This window comes from Aspergillus pseudonomiae (genome assembly GCF_009193645.1).
Source record: "Aspergillus pseudonomiae strain CBS 119388 unplaced genomic scaffold BDV37scaffold_43, whole genome shotgun sequence".
In the NCBI taxonomy this organism is placed as follows: domain Eukaryota; kingdom Fungi; phylum Ascomycota; class Eurotiomycetes; order Eurotiales; family Aspergillaceae; genus Aspergillus; species Aspergillus pseudonomiae.
This window is the reverse complement of record NW_022476035.1, coordinates 195,550-213,720: the sequence shown is the minus strand read 5'-3', so window position 1 is coordinate 213,720 and position 18,171 is coordinate 195,550. Positions and strand designations below refer to the sequence as shown.

Here is an 18,171-nt window from a genome sequence, read left to right as displayed (position 1 = left end):
CAACAACAACAAATCAGTGCAAACAGTGCAAACGCCGGTTTCACATGGTTGTAAAGGCAACGCGGGGATTATCTCAAGAGACTAACCGCAGTAGGCAGCATTAACCCTAAGACCTAACATGGTCTCTACAATGGGTCAAGCGTCATCGGGCATCTCGCATTCAGAATACTCCGATGTACTACTAGTATCTTTCGGGCATTTCTATCTTGGATAATACAGGGAATACATGCTGCAAGCATCAGGTAATGAAATGAGCATATTATCCTGAACCATGTGGCACACGTGGATCCCTGCAGAGCCACTCGATCTCTTTTTGTACTGTACGACTTGTCCTCTGTTGGTACAATGAGACCTCTCTGGAGTTTACCAACCAAATTGATACCCCAACTTTCTCCGGATTTCACTCCGTCTCCAACTCCCAAGCTTTGCTCCACCGGCTACTCGGCATTACATCCAACCTCAATTAATTTTCTGGTGTCATTAGCCCAATGACGGCGTCTGGGACTGCCGCGGCCATTACCGTCGCCCAAGGAATCCTTGTCGGCAGGATGCGATTATCAGACTGTCGTAGCCTTTCTTGTCGAATGCATGACACATAAACTTCGACTCTTACTAGTTCATGTTCGCTTAGTTTCTTGGAGTATTTTACCCTAGCCTTCTCTCGGTTTAATCTATAAGGTCCATTCTTTCATGGGCACAGTAAAGCTCTCATGTATAATAAGCGGAGGGAGAGACGCAAAATCACACTTTACTTTTATCTATTTCTGTCGCACGAATGGCAGACAACACTCCTATCGATATAGTTCGCTCTCGAGATTATGACCGTGAGTTAATCTCGCAAGATCCACTATATAGAAAAGACCAACGTCAAGATCAAACTGAGCTGGAAGAGCAGCAAAACGCAGCTCCGGAAGACCTAGAAGAGAAGTATCAACGTGATGTACCCCCGGACGGTGGCTATGGATGGGTTTGTGTCGCCTGTGTCTTCTGGATTAATGCACATACGTGGGGAATCAACAGCGTCCGTCTCCCAAGCTTCATTGTCCCTTAATAAAAACACAGGATAGACTGACCGCTAGTTAAGAGCTACGGTGTATTCCTCTCTTATTATCTTTCAAACGATGTATTCCCCAATACATCTGCACTCTCATACGCCTTCACCGGTGGCCTGAGCATATCCTGTGCTCTTTTGGTTGCTCCTTTGGCCACCCATCTGATCCATGTCTACGGGACACGTCTTGTGTTAAATATGGGCGTCTTCTTTGAGACCCTCTCACTGATTGGATCCTCCTTTGCCACGCAAAGGTGGCACATCTTTCTTAGCCAAGGCGTCTGTTTCGGATGGGGGATGGGATTTCTTTTCGTCGGAAGCGTAGGCATTATCCCTCAATGGTTCCAGCGACGACGGAGTCTCGCAATGGGCATCAACGCCGCCGGATCCGGTCTGGGAGGACTAATCTGGTCCCTCGCAGTAGGCTCCATGATCCCTCGACTGGGACTTAGCTGGGCCTTCCGAATATTGGGCATCATTGCATGCGTCGTCAACCTAATATGCGCAAATCTCCTAAAAGACCGGAACAAAGACGTCGGAAGCCGTCACAAAGCCTTTCACTTCCCACTATTCAAACGCCCCGAATTTCTCCTTTTTCTCGGCTGGGGCGTCTTCAGTATGTTAGGCTATGTTGCCCTCATATTCAGCATAGCCAATTTCGCCCTCTCGGTTGGCCTCTCATCCCATCAGGGTAGCATTGTCAGCGCCTTGCTGAATCTCGGTCAAGGCCTTGGTCGGCCCTTTGTGGGCATGTTCAGCGACAAACTCGGCCGCATCAATATTGCTACAATTCTTTCCTTCTGTTGTGGCTTGTTCTGTCTGGTCATTTGGATTTTTGCGCGCAGTATGGGTGTCGTTTGTTTCTTTGCTGTCCTTGTTGGTACCGTGGCTGGTACGTATTGGGCAACTGTCACTCCCGTGCTTGCGGAAATCATTGGTTTGAGAGACCTGCCCAGCGGTCTTAGCATTACTTGGATCATTCTCGTCGCTCCTACGACTGTCTCTGAGGCTATCGCTCTTGTCTTGCGGGATAACAACTCCAACGACTCTGTTTACTTGAGGGTCCAGATCTTCACGGGATTTATGTACATCGGTGCCTCGTTGTGCTTGTGGGTAGTCCGAGGTTGGAAAGTGCAATATATCAACCGGGAAGCTCAACTGAAATCGTCTGCCACGGTGACAGCAAATAATAACGGTGTTAAGGTCGGAAGCTCCCGTGGGGTTGGAGATGAGAAGAGGAGCCAGCCGGCAGTGGAACCTCCAGCTTCCGATCCCGTACCTGAGGTTAAGCTCTGGTCGCCAGTTGCACTACTTCGTGGCATGGTTACACTGAAAAGAGTGTGACAGCAGTAGTCCAGGTAAATCCACTTGGATAGACATTATTCAGTCTAATAATGTAAATGAAAGAAGTATATAAGGACCAGACAGTAATACATGATCTAACTATAATACCACTAGACTCCAGATAATCTCTTTTTTATGACCAGGACCCAAATGCCATCCCTACACATGCTATGTTTATCTTTGTCCCTAATTTTGAGCTCCCAAAATCAACACCCGAACCCTTCTCTTTCCTGCACCCCGGCCACTCTCTTCCTTCACGGAGCTGACGTTGACCTTGACTCTCTGGAATAGTTCCACGCTCATACCTTGATCAGAGTGGCCCTTATCCGAGACTTGAAGAGTGTATTCCTCATTGTCAAATTCGCTCTCGCGACGGACTACTAGTTCTCGCCGTTCCTCAACAGAGCGTAGGGCAGAATCGCCCTTGAGCACAAAGTCTTCCAGACGCACAACACCCTCGATACCAAATCGCGGAACAAACACCACCACGCCGTTCTCAAAAACGCGCATGACGTAACCTTCTTCTTCGATACCGCCGTCTACTCCGTTGGCGGATAGCTTCTCGCCGCGTGCTTTTAATGCCTGGCCAACGTAGTACTCGATGCTGGCTCGACCAGCATGTTGGGCATTGCGGTGGCGGTAGTTGATATTGCGGCAAATATCTTCAAGACGGTTGCGGGTCATAACACCTTCAACGACTGCCCGGCCGTCTTCGCCCTCATATCCAATAGCAGACGCAAGTTGTCGATGGACTAACAAGTCGGCATATCGTCTAATTGGCGATGTAAAATGCGTGTAGATAGGAGAGGCTAAACCATAGTGACGGAATTCTGACTCAGCATGAGCACCTGCGCAGAAATACTCTGCAGATGTCATGCATCGGGTAGCGAGAATGCGGACCAGGGTGTTAAAGAAGGGGTTCTTAGCATCAACACACTGGTCAAGCGAGTCGGCCAGGGCGCGTGAGCTAGAAACATCAAGCCTCATATCCCGCTTCTTGGAAAGTTGGTTAATGAGCTCTTCAAAGTTCTGAGGTGGAGGGGTGGCGTGTCGTCGTAGCATAGCAGTTTGGGAGAATGTGCTGTAGATTTTTGCCGCAACAGTGATATTGGCGTGAAGCATGAATTCTTCAACGAGACTGTTGGTTGCGAGCATAGCTTTTGTCTTGACATCCGTAAGTGGATCTCCAACCTCGTCGTTATCGGCTTCGATACGAACTTCAGGCGAGGCCAGGTTCAGTGCACCTGCGTCCATACGCTTCTGGCGGAGAATCTTAGAGAACCGAAGCAAGGTGCGCATGCTCTCTGTGAGTTCATCCTTTTTCGATGGATCGTCAATGCGCATCTGGGCCTGCTCGTAACTGAAGGCTTCACGAGAACGAATGACGGATTTGGTGAAGTCTGTAGAAACAACCTCGGCATTTGGAGTCATCTCCCACAGAACTGAGAAAGCATAACGTTCCACGTAAGGCTTGAGCGAACAAAGATCGGTACCAAGCAAGTGTGGAAGCATATCAATACGCTTGTCGACTAGATAGACTGTTGTACCACGCAGACTAGCCTCGAGGTCCATCGCATTGTTCGGCTTAACGAAATGTGATACATCTGCGATATGGACTCCAACTTCAAAGTTGCCATTGGGCAAAGGGCGTGCGTGAAGAGCATCGTCAATGTCCTGGCAGTTTGGTGGATCAATACTACATATAAGGAGATCTCTGAGGTCTCTCCGGCCTTTCCAGCCGATATCTTCCTTACTGGCGGGAACTCTCCAGTCATGTCCTTCTGCGGGCAGACAGTCGAGAACGGCTTTAGGGAACGGCTTATATTGTACATCGTATTCGAGTAGCAGGGCTTCTGTCTCAGCTCCCTTTGTTTCGAGCTCTCCCAATGAACGGATAAAGTGACCAGTAGGATACCGAGAATCACGATCCCATGCATCGATTGTGATGAGAATCCGTTGACCAAGTAATTCGGAGGCTTGCCTGGTGCGCACCCTAATCTTGGGTACACGCTTGTCCATGGGCAAAACGAAAACATTTTGCTGACGCCGACCAGAGCTAGCTTGGGAACCTGTCGAGCCCGAGTCAACGTGTCCGACATACTGCCGCCAGTTTCGCTTGATCACGCCCACAACCTTAGCTGTTGGCTGAGGCCTTCCTTCTGTGCTCTTTCCATGCGCTTGTCGGACCTCTTCCTGCAAGGCTTTTCTTTCCCTTTCAGTGACCACGGCCTCGTTATCCTCAGCGTCAGGATTGTCATTCTTGGTTACTGCTTCTTCATCCACGATCTTAGTGGATGGCGACTTCCACTGATCCTTAGGGAGCACTTCAATCACAACGACGTCCCCAGAAATAGCTCTATTACTGTTGTCGCGACCCAGAATAAGAAGAGGCTTGTCAAATGCTGCGACGTTGACGGAACCCTCAAGATAATTGTACGGGGACACATTGAAGACACCTTGATGTAAGGTTCCAGCCCTCAATTCAGTCATTATCTTGGACATTGTATAGTATTCTGGGTAAAAAAGCTCTCCGCGTGCACCCTTGGTCTCTCTTTGTTCTCTTGACTCGTTGATCATATCGAGTAATCTGTCGGAATCCTCCAAGCCCGAGACGTAATCGGTTAACGATAGGGCTGTCACGTTCTCCTCCTTTGCCTTGCGCAAGCTGTCTTTGTCGTCTGTGATAACAACAATAGTAGGCACTGTCTTCTCTTTCTTTCCTTTCTTCGCTGCGGCTCGTAAATGCTCGGTGTACCATTTTGCTACAGCACGGACGGCACGGTCATTTCTATCGTTGATCGATTCATTTGGCCCTCTCCGCACATGTGTTTCCATTCTAAATTCGTTGAAAAACAGGTAAAAGCGTTTGTCGTCGGTCTTGATCAAGGCAAGCAAGCGATTGTAGAGGGGTAGAGACTGGTTCTTAAGTTCTTCGAGAACGGTTTGAAGGATGATCACATCGTAGAATGCGCCGGTATGCTCAAATAGATCCATACCATTCAGCAGCGCGTTCGTGTCAGGGACGAGGTAATGGCCACGAGGAAAAGCGGTTGTACCGGCGGGGTGCTCTGAAAGAACGAAAGGCGCAACTGTGTCGCATTAGCCACTAGACGCAGTGTTTTACACTCATCTTACTCACTGTTTCCATTTGCATCCGCTGGAGCGACCGATGGACATGTTGAGCACAGCTTCGATGAGCAAGGAATATCCTGTCTCAGGTAAAGCTCTCGAACGATCTTTTGCACCTTTCCGCTTTTTGTCGACCTGACGAAGATTTTGCTGGTGACATTTGCGGTATGCGGGTCGGAGGAGAAATCCCTCCTTAAGCTTTTCATATTGGCAGCTATGTGACCTGACAGTTAGAGTCAGGTTGTTCTTATCATAAAGCTGCTCTATGTGATGTTGATGCAGTCAGTGACGTTCATTCAGTTTCGGTTCCGCTGTTGGAGCGCAGTTGAGATAAAATGTTGTCCCAAAATGGGAAAGTCTCCCGATACCCCGTAGTATTGCGTAGATAACGTGCTTCATCACCTTCACGCCAATAGATAACATACACTCTGATACGAATTTACTACAGACAGATTGTAAGTTCAAATTAAGTAGAAATGGTTATCGCAGTAAGGAGTCCTCAAGAAAACAAATAATTGAAAAGCAGCTCTAGCCACTAACTCTTTGTTAACAGGCCGTGGGGCAACTATGCTCGACTGCGAGTATGGCTGCCAATCTGGCCCAGTGTCAGATTCTGGTGCGCAAAGCCGTTGCTGCTGGAGCTAAAGTACAGTACATGTCATTGACTCGCAGGTTTCTAACTAATGCATGGCCAGGCGCTGTTTCTTCCTGAAGCGACAGACTATATAGGTTCCTCACCAGCAGAGACAATCTCACTTGCGCGCTCTGTGCATGATAGTGAATTTGTGCTGGGTCTACAGAATGAGGCCATGCAGTCTAATTTACACATAAACGTCGGCATTCATGAACCATCCACGGATGGTAGAGTAAAGAACACTCTTATCTGGATTAATGACAAGGGCATTATTACGCAGCGCTACCAGAAAATTCATCTATTTGATGTAGAGCTCGAAGGTGGTCCCGTACTGAAGGAAAGCGCGTAGGTTGCCCCAGGGTATACTTTGAGAAGCACAGTACATTTACTGACCATCATTTCCAGGAGTGTCGAGAAAGGAATGGAAATTCTACCTCCATTCAAAACTCCCGTTGGACGTGTCGGCTTAGCCATATGTTTCGATGTAAGTTATCGGGTTTGGAAGCCATGCCGGATGAGGTTAATTAGATATCATCTTGCAGCTGCGTTTCCCCGAAATTAGCCTGGCTTTGAAGCGTCAAAATGCCCAGCTTATCACTTATCCTTCAGCATTCACGGTTCCCACGGGAAAGGCCCATTGGGAAACACTACTACGGGCCAGAGCTATTGAAACTCAGTCATATGTGATAGCAGCGGCGCAAGCGGGCCCTCACAATGCGAAAAGAAGGAGCTATGGCCATTCGATGATTGTGAACCCTTGGGGAGAGGTCGTAGCCCAACTTGGCGACGAATATACAGAACCGCAAATCGCCTTCGCGGATATTGATCTGGACCTTCTAGCGAAGGTCAGGAGAGAAATACCACTTCTCAGAAGAACAGACATATATCCAGAGGTATAATGACCTGGCCCGAGGTAGTGGGAACTGGGCCGGGATGTCCTTAGAACAAGCTCCGTGAATGAACCGTTACCCGATCTTACCGATGAATAGAGGCAAAGACTGAAACTTGACGATAGATAGAATGCTATTCGCGATTGGACATTTGTATTCCTTGCTTTTGCGTAACTTTCTAAAGCAATCGGTGAAAGCATCCCAGAATATACGATGACAGAGTACATGCAGAATGTAAGAAGAAAAAAGAACATAGGAAAGGGAATAAAAAGACCTGTCTAGACTGGGCTGGCGAATCATATCCGCTAGCACAGGTACAACATCTCATCCGAAACTGTTTTCCATGTCCGACCGCTCTATGTACAATGTACAAGGAAATACTGAGGACAAATATTGTCCTTTACTTCCTCTGAGCTTTCTCGGGGTCCTCCAGGATACCCTCGGCTTCCAGTCTCCGCCGTGCCTCTTCCAAGGCCCATGTTTGTATACTACCAGATAGTTAGATTTGTGCACAAATAGATTTTCTCATCTTATGTAGCATAGCAGCTTCTGCTGTTTCCAGCGAGCTTGCTAATAGTAAGCCGAGCGCAAGGGATTAACGTACGAGGTGTCTGGCTTGAAGACGTATGCGACACCGGCAACGAGCAAGCTACCAATGAATCCGTAGTACCAGACGTTCTCCCAGCCTTCCTTCACGTACTTCTGGCCAGGCTTGATACCGAAAAGCCACCCAGTCGGAGGGTCGTAGTGATCTCCATGATCAGCAGCACGGAGGTTGGTACGAGTCGAGAAACCCTGAACGTTCTGAGGTCTGCGGAAAAGGCAGCGGGCGCGAAGGCTTTGCGACAAAGTACGAGCAGACATTGCGGCTATGAAGAGTAGCGGAGAATCTAACGAATTCCTGGTCCTTGAAGTAGTCGATGATAAGGGACAGGCGGTGGCGGGTTGAGGCCCCTGTCGATTCCAAACAGGCAAGGACGGTCGGCTAAGACGTCAAATTCGGTGTTCCTTCGACCAGCGATGATAATGATCGGTCCAATTGATCAGTTCCTGATCTGACCGCTGTCGTAGAAGGCGCAGGAGGCGTTAAGTTGGAGGGGTGACGGTTTGAACAGCGGCTGATGTTCAGAAGCCGCAAAAGGCCGATGGAGTCATGACGCTAGTCCTGATCGGGTCAGCTCGCATACCGTCTTCATGCCTGCAATTTAAGGCTTATTATTTGCCTGAGGCATAAGACGCCGACGCGCGCGACGCGTCTAGCGATTCTCTTATCGCTGCATCTAGAGTCCATGATTCATGCGATTGCATGCATCAAGACACAAATCCTACTTGAGTTAGATTCATGCATGTCACTTCCTTGGATTGATCTCCAGAATCGGCAAAGAATTGTCATCTCTATACTTCATCTCAGGACGTCGACTAACAGGTATACATTCTTCGCAGGCCAGGCAGGCTTTTCAGTACTAACTATATCCACTTAAGACTAATCGAGATGCTCTGCTGCTCTCGTGCACAAGACGAGCAGCTCCAACGATGAACCCTATAAATCAGGACACCAATTCATATCCTATTTCCTCGAATTCTCGCTCTAAGCTAAATACATTTCGATACATCAGAGATGAAAAAACTATTGAGAAATCACCGTCTAAGAGATCGCCGTCCAAATCGCCCGTAAAGCCAGCACATGCGAACAAGGAGAATCAATCGTCCTGGTTGAATGGTGTTACTCGGTTAGATCAAGCCGATTCAACTAAAAGAGAAGCTTCGGGCGATAAATCAGATGCGAAGGCAGCCAAGGAATGCCCTCAAACTCCTGGGAATAGGATTCCATTGGCAGATTTGATTAGCAATGCTGAAGATGCCATCAGCCAAGCCCCAGTGCAAGAACTTACACCTGAAGACTATGTCATTTGGCAGCATGTCCCTGCGAGCTCGAATCCGGACACGATGTCTCAAACGCCTGCAACACAAGTCAGGAAACGCCAGCATATCTCTTCCCCAACCAGCTCGCCCTTGGCTGGAAATTCGAAAGGTGCAGATCGAGAGTCTCTTGATATGCATGCGTCATTGCAGGGGCTTCAGCGGACTCCACAGAACGACCTCGCAACCGAACTATGGAACAACTATGTGGGTAAACTTACTGCCAACGGCAATGGAACTTTACCAACACCCCAATTCACACACCTCCTTTCCTCCTCTCCACAGACTCCCCCACCGGTTAGGACAGGTCGTGATTCCTCTGGCTTAAGACGATCGAATAGTTGCAACGCCGAATGGCCCAGTTCTAAAACTAAACGAAGGAGGATCGATGTTGGAGGCGTTGGCACAGGCCGCGGCATCTTTTCTCGGTCAAGAAGTGATGTTGTTGACTCTGGAAGTATCAATTCGTCTAAGATCAATTTTCTCGTGGAAAGGATCGAAAATAGTCTCCGAAATGCGCCAAAGTCACCGAACTCCCACATCGCTGCACCTGATTCATCGCCTTTGCCTAGACGCAAAGGCATTCAACGAACCCGGTCAACGTCCCCCATGCAAGATAGACCCGGTCATCATTCTCCATCTAAGGCAAATAGGGATAACAATGTCAATAATGTCTATTCTGAACCCCAAGGCAAAGAGCAGGCCTCTTCGTCTGAGTTCGGGGACGATGACTTTGATCAGGATTTTCTTGAACTTGCGGAAGCCTCGATGGATCCATTTGTTGATCATGGTAGCCTGCCAGGCTCAATGGATACTAGAGGAAGTGCCACGTTCCTTTCGACGAACCCTCACGAGCCACATAATGAAAACCAAAACCCCCATGCTCATGCAACGACTCTGAATTCGGAAGCGGTCCCTAAGAAGAAAACCCGCTATTCCCTCAAGAGGGTTCGCTTTGAAGATGATGAATTTGATGAGTTTTCGGATAATATAGATGATATCCTTGCTGCGTGCGATGCGGTTCCAAGTACGGAGCTTGTGAGGCCCATCCCAAACAATACGGCCTCCAACCTATCTGGGCTGGATAGTGGCACGGATAACTCGTCTACAGTAATGGCGAAGCCAGTCCGAGGGGTGAACATGCCACAGGAAGAATCCTCTGGTGACGAATTTGACGACGATGAATTTGACATGGAGGCTATCGAGCAGTCTATGAGGCAATCAGGTGCAGATGGATCAAACTATGTTTGTCACTCTTAGTGGGTATATTTACTAGATATTTGCTAAGTATATTATAAATAGAACTTTAGTCGACAAGCCATCAAACGCTACTTGATTGTTGATATTGCTGAGTCTACCTATACCACTGAAAAGGGACGCCTCCAGCCAGAAAAGGTTTGCCGTCGCAGACTTTAGAAGTCTTACAGGTAGAAGCTGACATTGTAATCAGGTGTTGTTAGTACAAGATGAAAGAACCTCTCAGAAGAAAGTCGTTGTGCTGCGGGAATCATGGTTTGATAGTCCATGCTGCAACGATTCATATATTCACTTAATCGGCGATTTCGATACAGCGGGTCATTGCATCGTCAATGATTCTCACAACATGATAATTCTGCACCCGGACCATCTAGTTTCAGCGACCATTGTCGCAGATTCGATTGGTTGCCAGCGGCGTGCTGTGCTTCAGGACCGTATTAAAAACACCAGTGACATTGGAAAGCCTCAAGTATTTGGGAATATCTTCCATGAAGTCTTCCAAGAGGCAATGAAGGCCAATCAATGGGACATATCTTCACTGAGGCCCATGGTTGAAATGGTCATTGTGAAGCATATTGAGGAACTGTACTTGATCCACATGAGCATTCCTGAAGCCATCGATTATGTGATGGGCAAAATTCCAGCCTTGATGTCATGGGCAGACACTTTCCTCAGGGCAAAGCCAAGTGTGAGTGGAATTTTCAGCAACATACGACGGTATGCGTACTAATCTTTACCAATAGGCGCAATCCCTTGTTGAAGACCGAAATAGTTCCAAGCTCCGCCTGAGTATCAATAAGCTACTTGAGGTTGAAGAACACATCTGGTCTCCGATGTATGGACTAAAAGGCAATATTGATGCTACTGTACAAGTTGCCTGCCATGATGGCGAGAGCGATAAGAATTTGGTTGTGCCCCTTGAGCTTAAGACGGGTAACAGAGACACAAATCATGCACATAGAGCTCAGACGGCTCTCTATACCCTTTTGCTTTCTGATCGCTACGGTGAGCCTAGGCCTTGTCACGAAATGTTGCGCTTATTCTAACCTGGCCTATATTTATCAGATGTGGAAGTTACATTCGGCCTTCTCTACTACCTTGAGACATCTAAAATCTTCCGAATTCGTGGCATTCGTCATGAGCTCCTCCAGATGATTCAAGCGCGAAATCGAGTAGCTGGATATATGTGCCGAAGGACCCAACTACCACCCATGGTTAAAAGGCAGGCTTTGTGCAACAAATGCTTCTCCAAGACACCTTGCTTCATCTATCACAAGCTCGTTGATGATGGCGATGGCGAATCAAGTGGGCTCGGCGACGAGTTCGTGAAAGCTATGGACCACCTGACACCCAAAGATCGTGACTTTTTCCGAAAATGGGATGATCTGCTCACAAAGGAGGAGCAAAGTATGATGAGATTTAAGCGGGAGCTTTGGACATTGTTAAGCAGTGAGCGGGAGGCTCTCGGTCGATGCTTCGGCAATATTGTCATCGAGCCAGGGTCAGCCTTTGAAGACAAAGACGGGGTAAAGATAAATCGCTATCGCTATACCTTTGTCAAAAGACAGCCAACACCGTCTTTCTCTTTCACTGAGTCACAGCTCACAATTGGAGAGCCAATCGTGATATCTGATGAAAAGGGTCACTTTGCGCTTGCAAATGGCTATGTCATTCAAGTCAGTCCCCAACGCATCTCTGTCGCAGTGGATCGCCGACTGCATAATGCCAGAACCAAGTCCAAAGGTTTTGATGCGAAAATAAATCAGACATTCAGGGGCATAATGGAAATCCCCGGTGCCGATGCTGCTTCCTCAAATCCATCAAGTGAACCAGAAGAAGAGGTCGTTTACCGATTGGACAAAGACGAGTTCAGTAATGGTATGGCCATTGTTCGAGCAAATCTAGTTGCTATGATGGAAAGAGACTTGTTTCAAGCCAAGAATCTTAGGAGACTGATCGTTGAAGGATCCACTCCCACATTCCAACCCACATTGTCCGCGTACAAGATGCCTGATGCCGACAGGGCAAGCCTGAATGTTGATCAGAAACAAGCTATTGACAAAGTAATGAGCGCTAAAGACTATGCTTTGGTATTGGGAATGCCGGGGACAGGCAAGACGACAACCATTGCCCACATAATTCGGGCATTAGTGTCGCAAGGCAAAAGTGTGCTCCTCACGTCGTACACTCACACAGCAGTTGACAATATACTTTTGAAGATTCGAGATGACAACATTCGTATCTTGCGGATTGGGGCTGCCGCGAAGGTGCATCCTGAGGTTCAGCAGTTTGCCGACCTTGCGGCAGTTCCCAAAAGTACAATTGAAGAACTTAAAGGGGCATATGAGGACTCGCAGGTTGTTGCAACAACCTGTCTTGGGATCGGCCACAGCGTTTTTAGTCAGCGCATATTCGATTATTGCATTGTCGACGAAGCCTCCCAGATCACCTTGCCTGTATGTTTAGGTCCGATCCGAATGGCAAGGACATTCATCCTTGTCGGTGATCATTACCAACTGCCACCTCTTGTGCAGAATAAGGAGGCTCAAGCAGGGGGGCTCGACGTTAGTCTCTTCAAGCTTCTTTCTGATTCTCATCCGGCATCCGTCGTCAATCTTGAACATCAGTATCGAATGTGCAAAGACATTATGCTCCTCTCAAATACTCTCATCTACTCTGGGCAGCTCAAATGTGGGACCCAGGAGGTTGCTACGCGATCTTTGGAGGTACCCAATTTCGGCGGTCTCAGGCATCTTCATTTGGACCACATCCGACCCCAAGGGCAAAGGCAGGTCTGTTTGGGTACAAGTCAGGGTCGCTGCTGGCTTCGCGATTTAGTCGACCCATCCGCCAAAACCCGCCTTGTTAACACAGACACCCTGGCCACGCCAGCCTTAGATGTAGCACAGGGGTCGCGAATCGTCAATCCTACTGAGGCAACACTCTGCGCCCAACTCGTGGAGGCCTTCATCTCTTGCGGCATACCAGCACGAAGCATTGGTGTCATCACGTTCTATCGCAGCCAACTTTCACTTCTGAAACAGAATTTGCACCACCACCTACCGGATCTCGAAATGCACACCGCGGACAAATTCCAAGGACGAGATAAAGAAGTTGTGGTACTGAGCTGCGTGCGCAGCAATTTAGACCGCCATGTCGGCGATCTTCTTCGTGACTGGAGACGGGTTAATGTTGCTTTTACCCGGGCACGAACAAAGCTCCTTGTTGTTGGAAGCAAGAGCACTCTTCGTGGCGGTAATGAGTTGCTAGGAAAGTATGTGAAGCTAGTCGAAGAGCAAGGCTGGGTATACAACTTACCAAAGGGCGCTGTGGAAGATCACGTGTTCGACTCTGATAACATCCATACACAACCCCAGCCACAAGAAAGATCAACGCCCAATCCGAAGAGGAGTCCTACCTCTCAAAAGAAGGCCCGCAGCCCTCTAAGTCCAACACAAGGCCGAAATGCTCCACAGGGTCTCAGGAAGCCGGCAAAGAAGGGAGCCAACCTGCTGAGTGGTAGCAAGGTCCTTGGGAATAGACCGGTGCTTCAGGATGTGGTGAACGACCTTATTGGGTGATTATAGCCATTCACAACTTTACAACTTCCTCTTTCTTGGATAAGTTTCTGTTTATGGGTATTGTTTTGTTGGAGTTCTTATATACCATTCACTGGGAATTGGAATAATGACTTGGAGGGGCGGGAGCAACTGGGACATCAAGTTTTGAATATTGGTTGATACCAATATACGGTTGAATCGATTAAATCATGCTCTATATCTGGACGGTTCTTTTCCATGCTCAAATCAATCTACATTGCAACAACCTGTATAGGGCAATGCAAAACAACTCGTACATAAGGCCTTGTATTTGAAGAGAAAATAAGTTGTATTAACTGAGATAGCCCTCTGATGGCTACATGCCAGGGCATAGTTGACATGTCGGTTTTAAATCCTAGTTGCTCTCGGTTTATATAGGCTTAGATTTGTACATACCTAAAGCAGTGTGGGATATATGTTTCATTTCTAAACAATTGAGACGCCAACATACTCCCAGCAAACACACGAGCGACCGATGGTAGATCTAGTATCAGGGCTCTTTTGCACATTATCGCCAGTTCCGCCTACAGAAGGCAATGTCAGAACCGTATAACCGTCTTTTCCTTCCACAGCTTCCCTCCCCAGGGCACTCGCGGAGAAAGCAAACCAGGCCGGGGCTTCTGCATCTTTTGGGACAGTCTCTCGCCTGATATCAAGCAGTCAGCAGGCGATGCTAAGCTAACAGGGGGTTGAGGGATAAGATCAACAACATACAGTAGATTAAGGAATAGCCCCATGATCCATTTGGGAGGGAGGAGACCATGCCATTTTAAACTGACTATATCTGACGGCTTTGCTTCGTCCGCATCCGGTACGTTATAGCGACAAAGGTACGGGTCTACATCATCGCTCGCTAATACTCGAGGAGACCCGAGGGTCACCATCCCAAGCCATTCGGAAATTTCGTCGCAATTATCCTTTAATTCCTGCTCTGGCGCCATTTCTGTGACTTCAATTCCCTTGAAGGGTGGGACGAGGACATCACAGTAATCGGCGCGCACTGGTTCGCAGTCTATAATGTGAGGGTGGTTTCCTTTCAGAGAAGGATCGTCTAGTCATTCGTCAGTACGTGAAAAGAAGGGCGAAAGATATGGGCTATAGTACCGGAGGAAACACCACTCGACTCCGATGCCAGGTCATAGAAGAGCCAGGCCACGGTGTGATTGAGGACATTCTTGAATGCCCATACTATTCTCTCAAAACATTTCTTGCCGTGAAGCATTGACGGCAGCCGCAGGTTGATCTCCACGACTGTCGGAACACGTGAGTATATATATCTAGGGTGATGGCAATTCATATAGATACGTACGATATCTTTCTTTTGCATGTTTTCTGCCCCCACTGCGGATGGGCTTCCCTGTTAGACCTGTCCGTTCAAATACCTCCTTTCCAAGCTCTAATTTCAGGACTCCTATAGGTAGGTCAGTCTATAATAGCTGCCGGATGAGTAGTGTGCCCGTAGAGGGTGTACCATACCATCTCTCAGAGTAAACACGTTATCTGAGCCGGAGCGTCCCTCTGATATCATGAGAACATTTCCTATAACGTAGTTAGAATAGCCCTCATCTACAGTATCGGTCTCTATCGAATGAAGTGGGATCAGTGTAATATATTCTTAGGTACCTGATTTTATATAAGTATTGAAGAAGTCCCCCTCGAGCAGAGACGACAGTGACATGAATACTCTAGCATATCGCAGCTTGGGAAGCTTAGCGTTGAATGAGCTCTTAATGGCTTTGTATGTTGCTTCAGGTAATATAACCTCCACCTGTTCATACCTGGTCAACTAGAAAATTCCACACTAGGAAAGCTGTAATGGAGAAATAAAAGGGTCAATTACCGTGTGCACAAACGGATGCCCCCAAATAGCCGAGAAGGGCGGTTTTTTCAAAGGCGGCTGTTTGGAATCGATGATGGAAGGCAGTTGAGCCACTGCCGTGTAGCACTTCTCGCGTCTAGACGCGTCATCTTCCAGATCAAACATGGTGATTTGTCTTGGACAATCTCTATAGATATGTAGTCCTATGCACTGGGATCTTGGTATCAAATCAAATGGCGTGCTGTGGTTGGTTGGAAGAATCTGTCAAAGGTTGTTAGTTTAAAGAACCACAATGGAGAATTATCTCAGCCTTCTAATAGTGCTTTACCTACTGTAAGCAAATCATATATGTTTCAATGAGAGAATCAACAGACCCGTTATGTTGGCAGTTCGTCAGAAACAACTTGACATTGAAATTTGATGTCTTTTGGATGTGATGGAAAAGCGGGCGTCATCTGATTGGACAATGGACCCCCAATCAATGGATTCGGCCGTCAACTTTGATTCTATCAAACTACTCTAGATCCATTGAGTACATTCAGAAAAAGAAGATATAGCGACTATTTGGAGTGTCTTATTCGTAGCAAGGTTCTCTATTACTGTTGTCTCTCAGTCTCTACTGAAACCTGGTCTTCTTCAATTGTTTCACGCAACTAAAATTATTCCTGTCACAAAATATATCTCGAACGACAATGGAAAAAGTGAGTTATCGATTTTCCACAGTTCAGTATAAATACACGCGCAGATTCTCCGTTGATGTCAAATTTCAATCACCGAGTGAGATATTGTGCCGAATTGGCAACCGTTGATATTGATGATGGGCATGAAGTGCTCAATGCCTAAGGCACAAAGGCATCAACTAGCTTGATCATCCGCCTTTATCATTGCCGCCGCTACTCCAAACACCGATATGCAACGAACGGTTTCTCGGTGCAACTATCTATACATTGTGGTCGCAAGTCCCGGGTAACTACCTACACCCTCTCGCGAAAGTTTCTTCCGACTCTCATCGACCACAGCCCCTCGGGGCATTAGCGTGGGTTACCCCTACCATCGCCGCCATCACCACGACTCCGCCAGCAGGGACAGCAGCTACAAACAATGGCACCTCCCCGCCGCAATTTACTTCCCAAGGAGCGATTTGCATTTTCATTTGGAAGCCTCAAGACTCAGAGCTATCATGACCCTATTGCGCGAACGCCCGGATCTCATACGTGTGTCTCCGTCCAAGAAAACTGTTGCAGCTGCACAACACCTCTCAGAACAGGTTCAAGCTGATGATATATGTCATTCTTGGTAGAATCCGAACGATCGCATGGAACCCTACCGGTCAGCTTATTGCTACAGGCTCAGCGGACCGTACCCTTCGAATCTGGAACCCTGAGCGTGCGCAAGTCAAATACTCGACTGACCTTCGCGGTCACACCGCGGGGATCGAGAAAGTCTTATTTAACCCTGTTCGGGACTCGGAGCTTGCCAGCTGTTCTTCCGATGGCACAGTACGCTTCTGGGACGTTCGATCGAAGACATGTGTGAGCCGTCTGGATGTCGGCGGTGAGGCTTTCACCTTGTCTTGGTCGGCTGATGGGAGTACAATGGTAGTTGGAAGGAAGGTGAGGAAAGCTCCTTTGAACCTCTGCAGGGTATGGACAAGTGACCGGAACTTAGACTGACTGGTATATTCTTAATCACTAGGATGATACGCTGATACCAATCTCCATCGAATCGCCTTCTACCCCAACTGTGCTCGAAAACGGAGTAATCAGTATCCCATCTACGCAGTCTCAGAAACCCATCGCAGGCCCAACCACCTATAAAGTCCTAGACTCCCACCCACAGCCCATCCAAACAAACGCAACAACTTTCTCTCATCACATTTCCATACCAACCTCGCCCGATCTTCACCTCTTCGCAACAACCGGCGAAGGCACGGTCAAAATATTATCCTATCCATCCTTCGACATCCTCCACACCCTCAACGCTCACACGTCCGCCTGCCTTTCTATAGCCCTAGCACCTACGGGACGCTATCTCGCCGTCGGCGGCAGTGACGCCCTTATCTCTCTCTGGGATACATCAGATTGGATTTGTCGGCGCACCGTGTCTAGTAATAATGGCGGGGCCGTCCGCGGGGTGAGCTGGAGCTTCGACGGGAGATTTATCTGCGGTGCTTGTGATGAAGTAGGCTGTGGTGGTAACGGAATTGAGATCTTCCATGCTGAAACGGGCGAAAGTGTCTATACTGTTCCTACTGGTGGCGGGCTGAATTCGGGCATTCCTGCCGTCGCATGGCACCCCTCACGTTACTGGCTTGCATACTCTACTACAGCAGACGGTCCTGGAAGTGGCGGCGCTAGTGGACTCAAGATCGTGGGAGCTGCGGGTGGGAGTCTCTGATGGTTGTATGTTTAACGTACTGTGCGATTAGCTGTCACCGGATGCTTGGTTTACTGTATTCCGCAGAAAGGTTGAATTCTTCAGCCAACAGCTAGGAGCTTCCTCAACATGATTTATATACCCATGATATC

The 18,171-nt window shown here is 48.0% G+C and overlaps 6 protein-coding genes across 6 annotated transcripts; 3 read left to right on the top strand and 3 right to left on the bottom strand.

Annotated features, from left to right (window-relative positions):
* Positions 1 to 775: 775 nt before the first annotated feature.
* BDV37DRAFT_294841 (MCT family MFS transporter) lies at positions 776 to 2,395 on the top strand (the record flags this gene model as incomplete). The annotated part of the gene is made up of 2 exons (XM_032089728.1): positions 776 to 1,021; positions 1,085 to 2,395. The coding sequence occupies 2 exons, from the start codon at positions 776 to 778 to the stop codon at positions 2,393 to 2,395; spliced, it is 1,557 nt and encodes a 518-aa protein (XP_031940445.1).
* Positions 2,396 to 2,408: 13 nt separating this feature from the next.
* Positions 2,409 to 5,832, bottom strand: BDV37DRAFT_251217 (exosome catalytic subunit DIS3). The gene is made up of 2 exons (XM_032082269.1): positions 5,535 to 5,832; positions 2,409 to 5,484 (listed from the first exon to the last, which is right to left on the bottom strand). The coding sequence occupies exons 1-2, from the start codon at positions 5,728 to 5,730 to the stop codon at positions 2,582 to 2,584; spliced, it is 3,099 nt and encodes a 1,032-aa protein (XP_031940444.1). The 5' UTR covers positions 5,731 to 5,832; the 3' UTR covers positions 2,409 to 2,581.
* A 213-nt stretch (positions 5,833 to 6,045) lies between these two features.
* On the top strand, positions 6,046 to 7,090 carry BDV37DRAFT_149350 (carbon-nitrogen hydrolase family protein). The gene is made up of 4 exons (XM_032078946.1): positions 6,046 to 6,170; positions 6,220 to 6,503; positions 6,564 to 6,642; positions 6,701 to 7,090. Exons 1-4 carry the CDS (start codon positions 6,108 to 6,110, stop codon positions 7,055 to 7,057), a joined length of 783 nt encoding a protein of 260 aa, XP_031940443.1. The 5' UTR covers positions 6,046 to 6,107; the 3' UTR covers positions 7,058 to 7,090.
* Positions 7,091 to 7,224: 134 nt separating this feature from the next.
* BDV37DRAFT_149338 (uncharacterized protein) lies at positions 7,225 to 7,981 on the bottom strand. The gene is made up of 2 exons (XM_032078945.1): positions 7,653 to 7,981; positions 7,225 to 7,536 (listed from the first exon to the last, which is right to left on the bottom strand). Exons 1-2 carry the CDS (start codon positions 7,910 to 7,912, stop codon positions 7,449 to 7,451), a joined length of 348 nt encoding a protein of 115 aa, XP_031940442.1. The 5' UTR covers positions 7,913 to 7,981; the 3' UTR covers positions 7,225 to 7,448.
* Positions 7,982 to 14,221: 6,240 nt separating this feature from the next.
* On the bottom strand, positions 14,222 to 16,018 carry BDV37DRAFT_149322 (ribonuclease P protein subunit p40). The gene is made up of 8 exons (XM_032078944.1): positions 15,976 to 16,018; positions 15,665 to 15,904; positions 15,448 to 15,592; positions 15,301 to 15,363; positions 15,134 to 15,235; positions 14,929 to 15,075; positions 14,539 to 14,875; positions 14,222 to 14,470 (listed from the first exon to the last, which is right to left on the bottom strand). Exons 2-8 carry the CDS (start codon positions 15,806 to 15,808, stop codon positions 14,251 to 14,253), a joined length of 1,158 nt encoding a protein of 385 aa, XP_031940441.1. The 5' UTR covers positions 15,809 to 15,904; positions 15,976 to 16,018; the 3' UTR covers positions 14,222 to 14,250.
* A 726-nt stretch (positions 16,019 to 16,744) lies between these two features.
* On the top strand, positions 16,745 to 18,040 carry BDV37DRAFT_272378 (WD repeat-containing protein; the record flags this gene model as incomplete). The annotated part of the gene is made up of 3 exons (XM_032084861.1): positions 16,745 to 16,857; positions 16,944 to 17,256; positions 17,339 to 18,040. The coding sequence occupies 3 exons, from the start codon at positions 16,745 to 16,747 to the stop codon at positions 18,038 to 18,040; spliced, it is 1,128 nt and encodes a 375-aa protein (XP_031940440.1).
* Between the last annotated feature and the right edge of the window lie 131 nt (positions 18,041 to 18,171).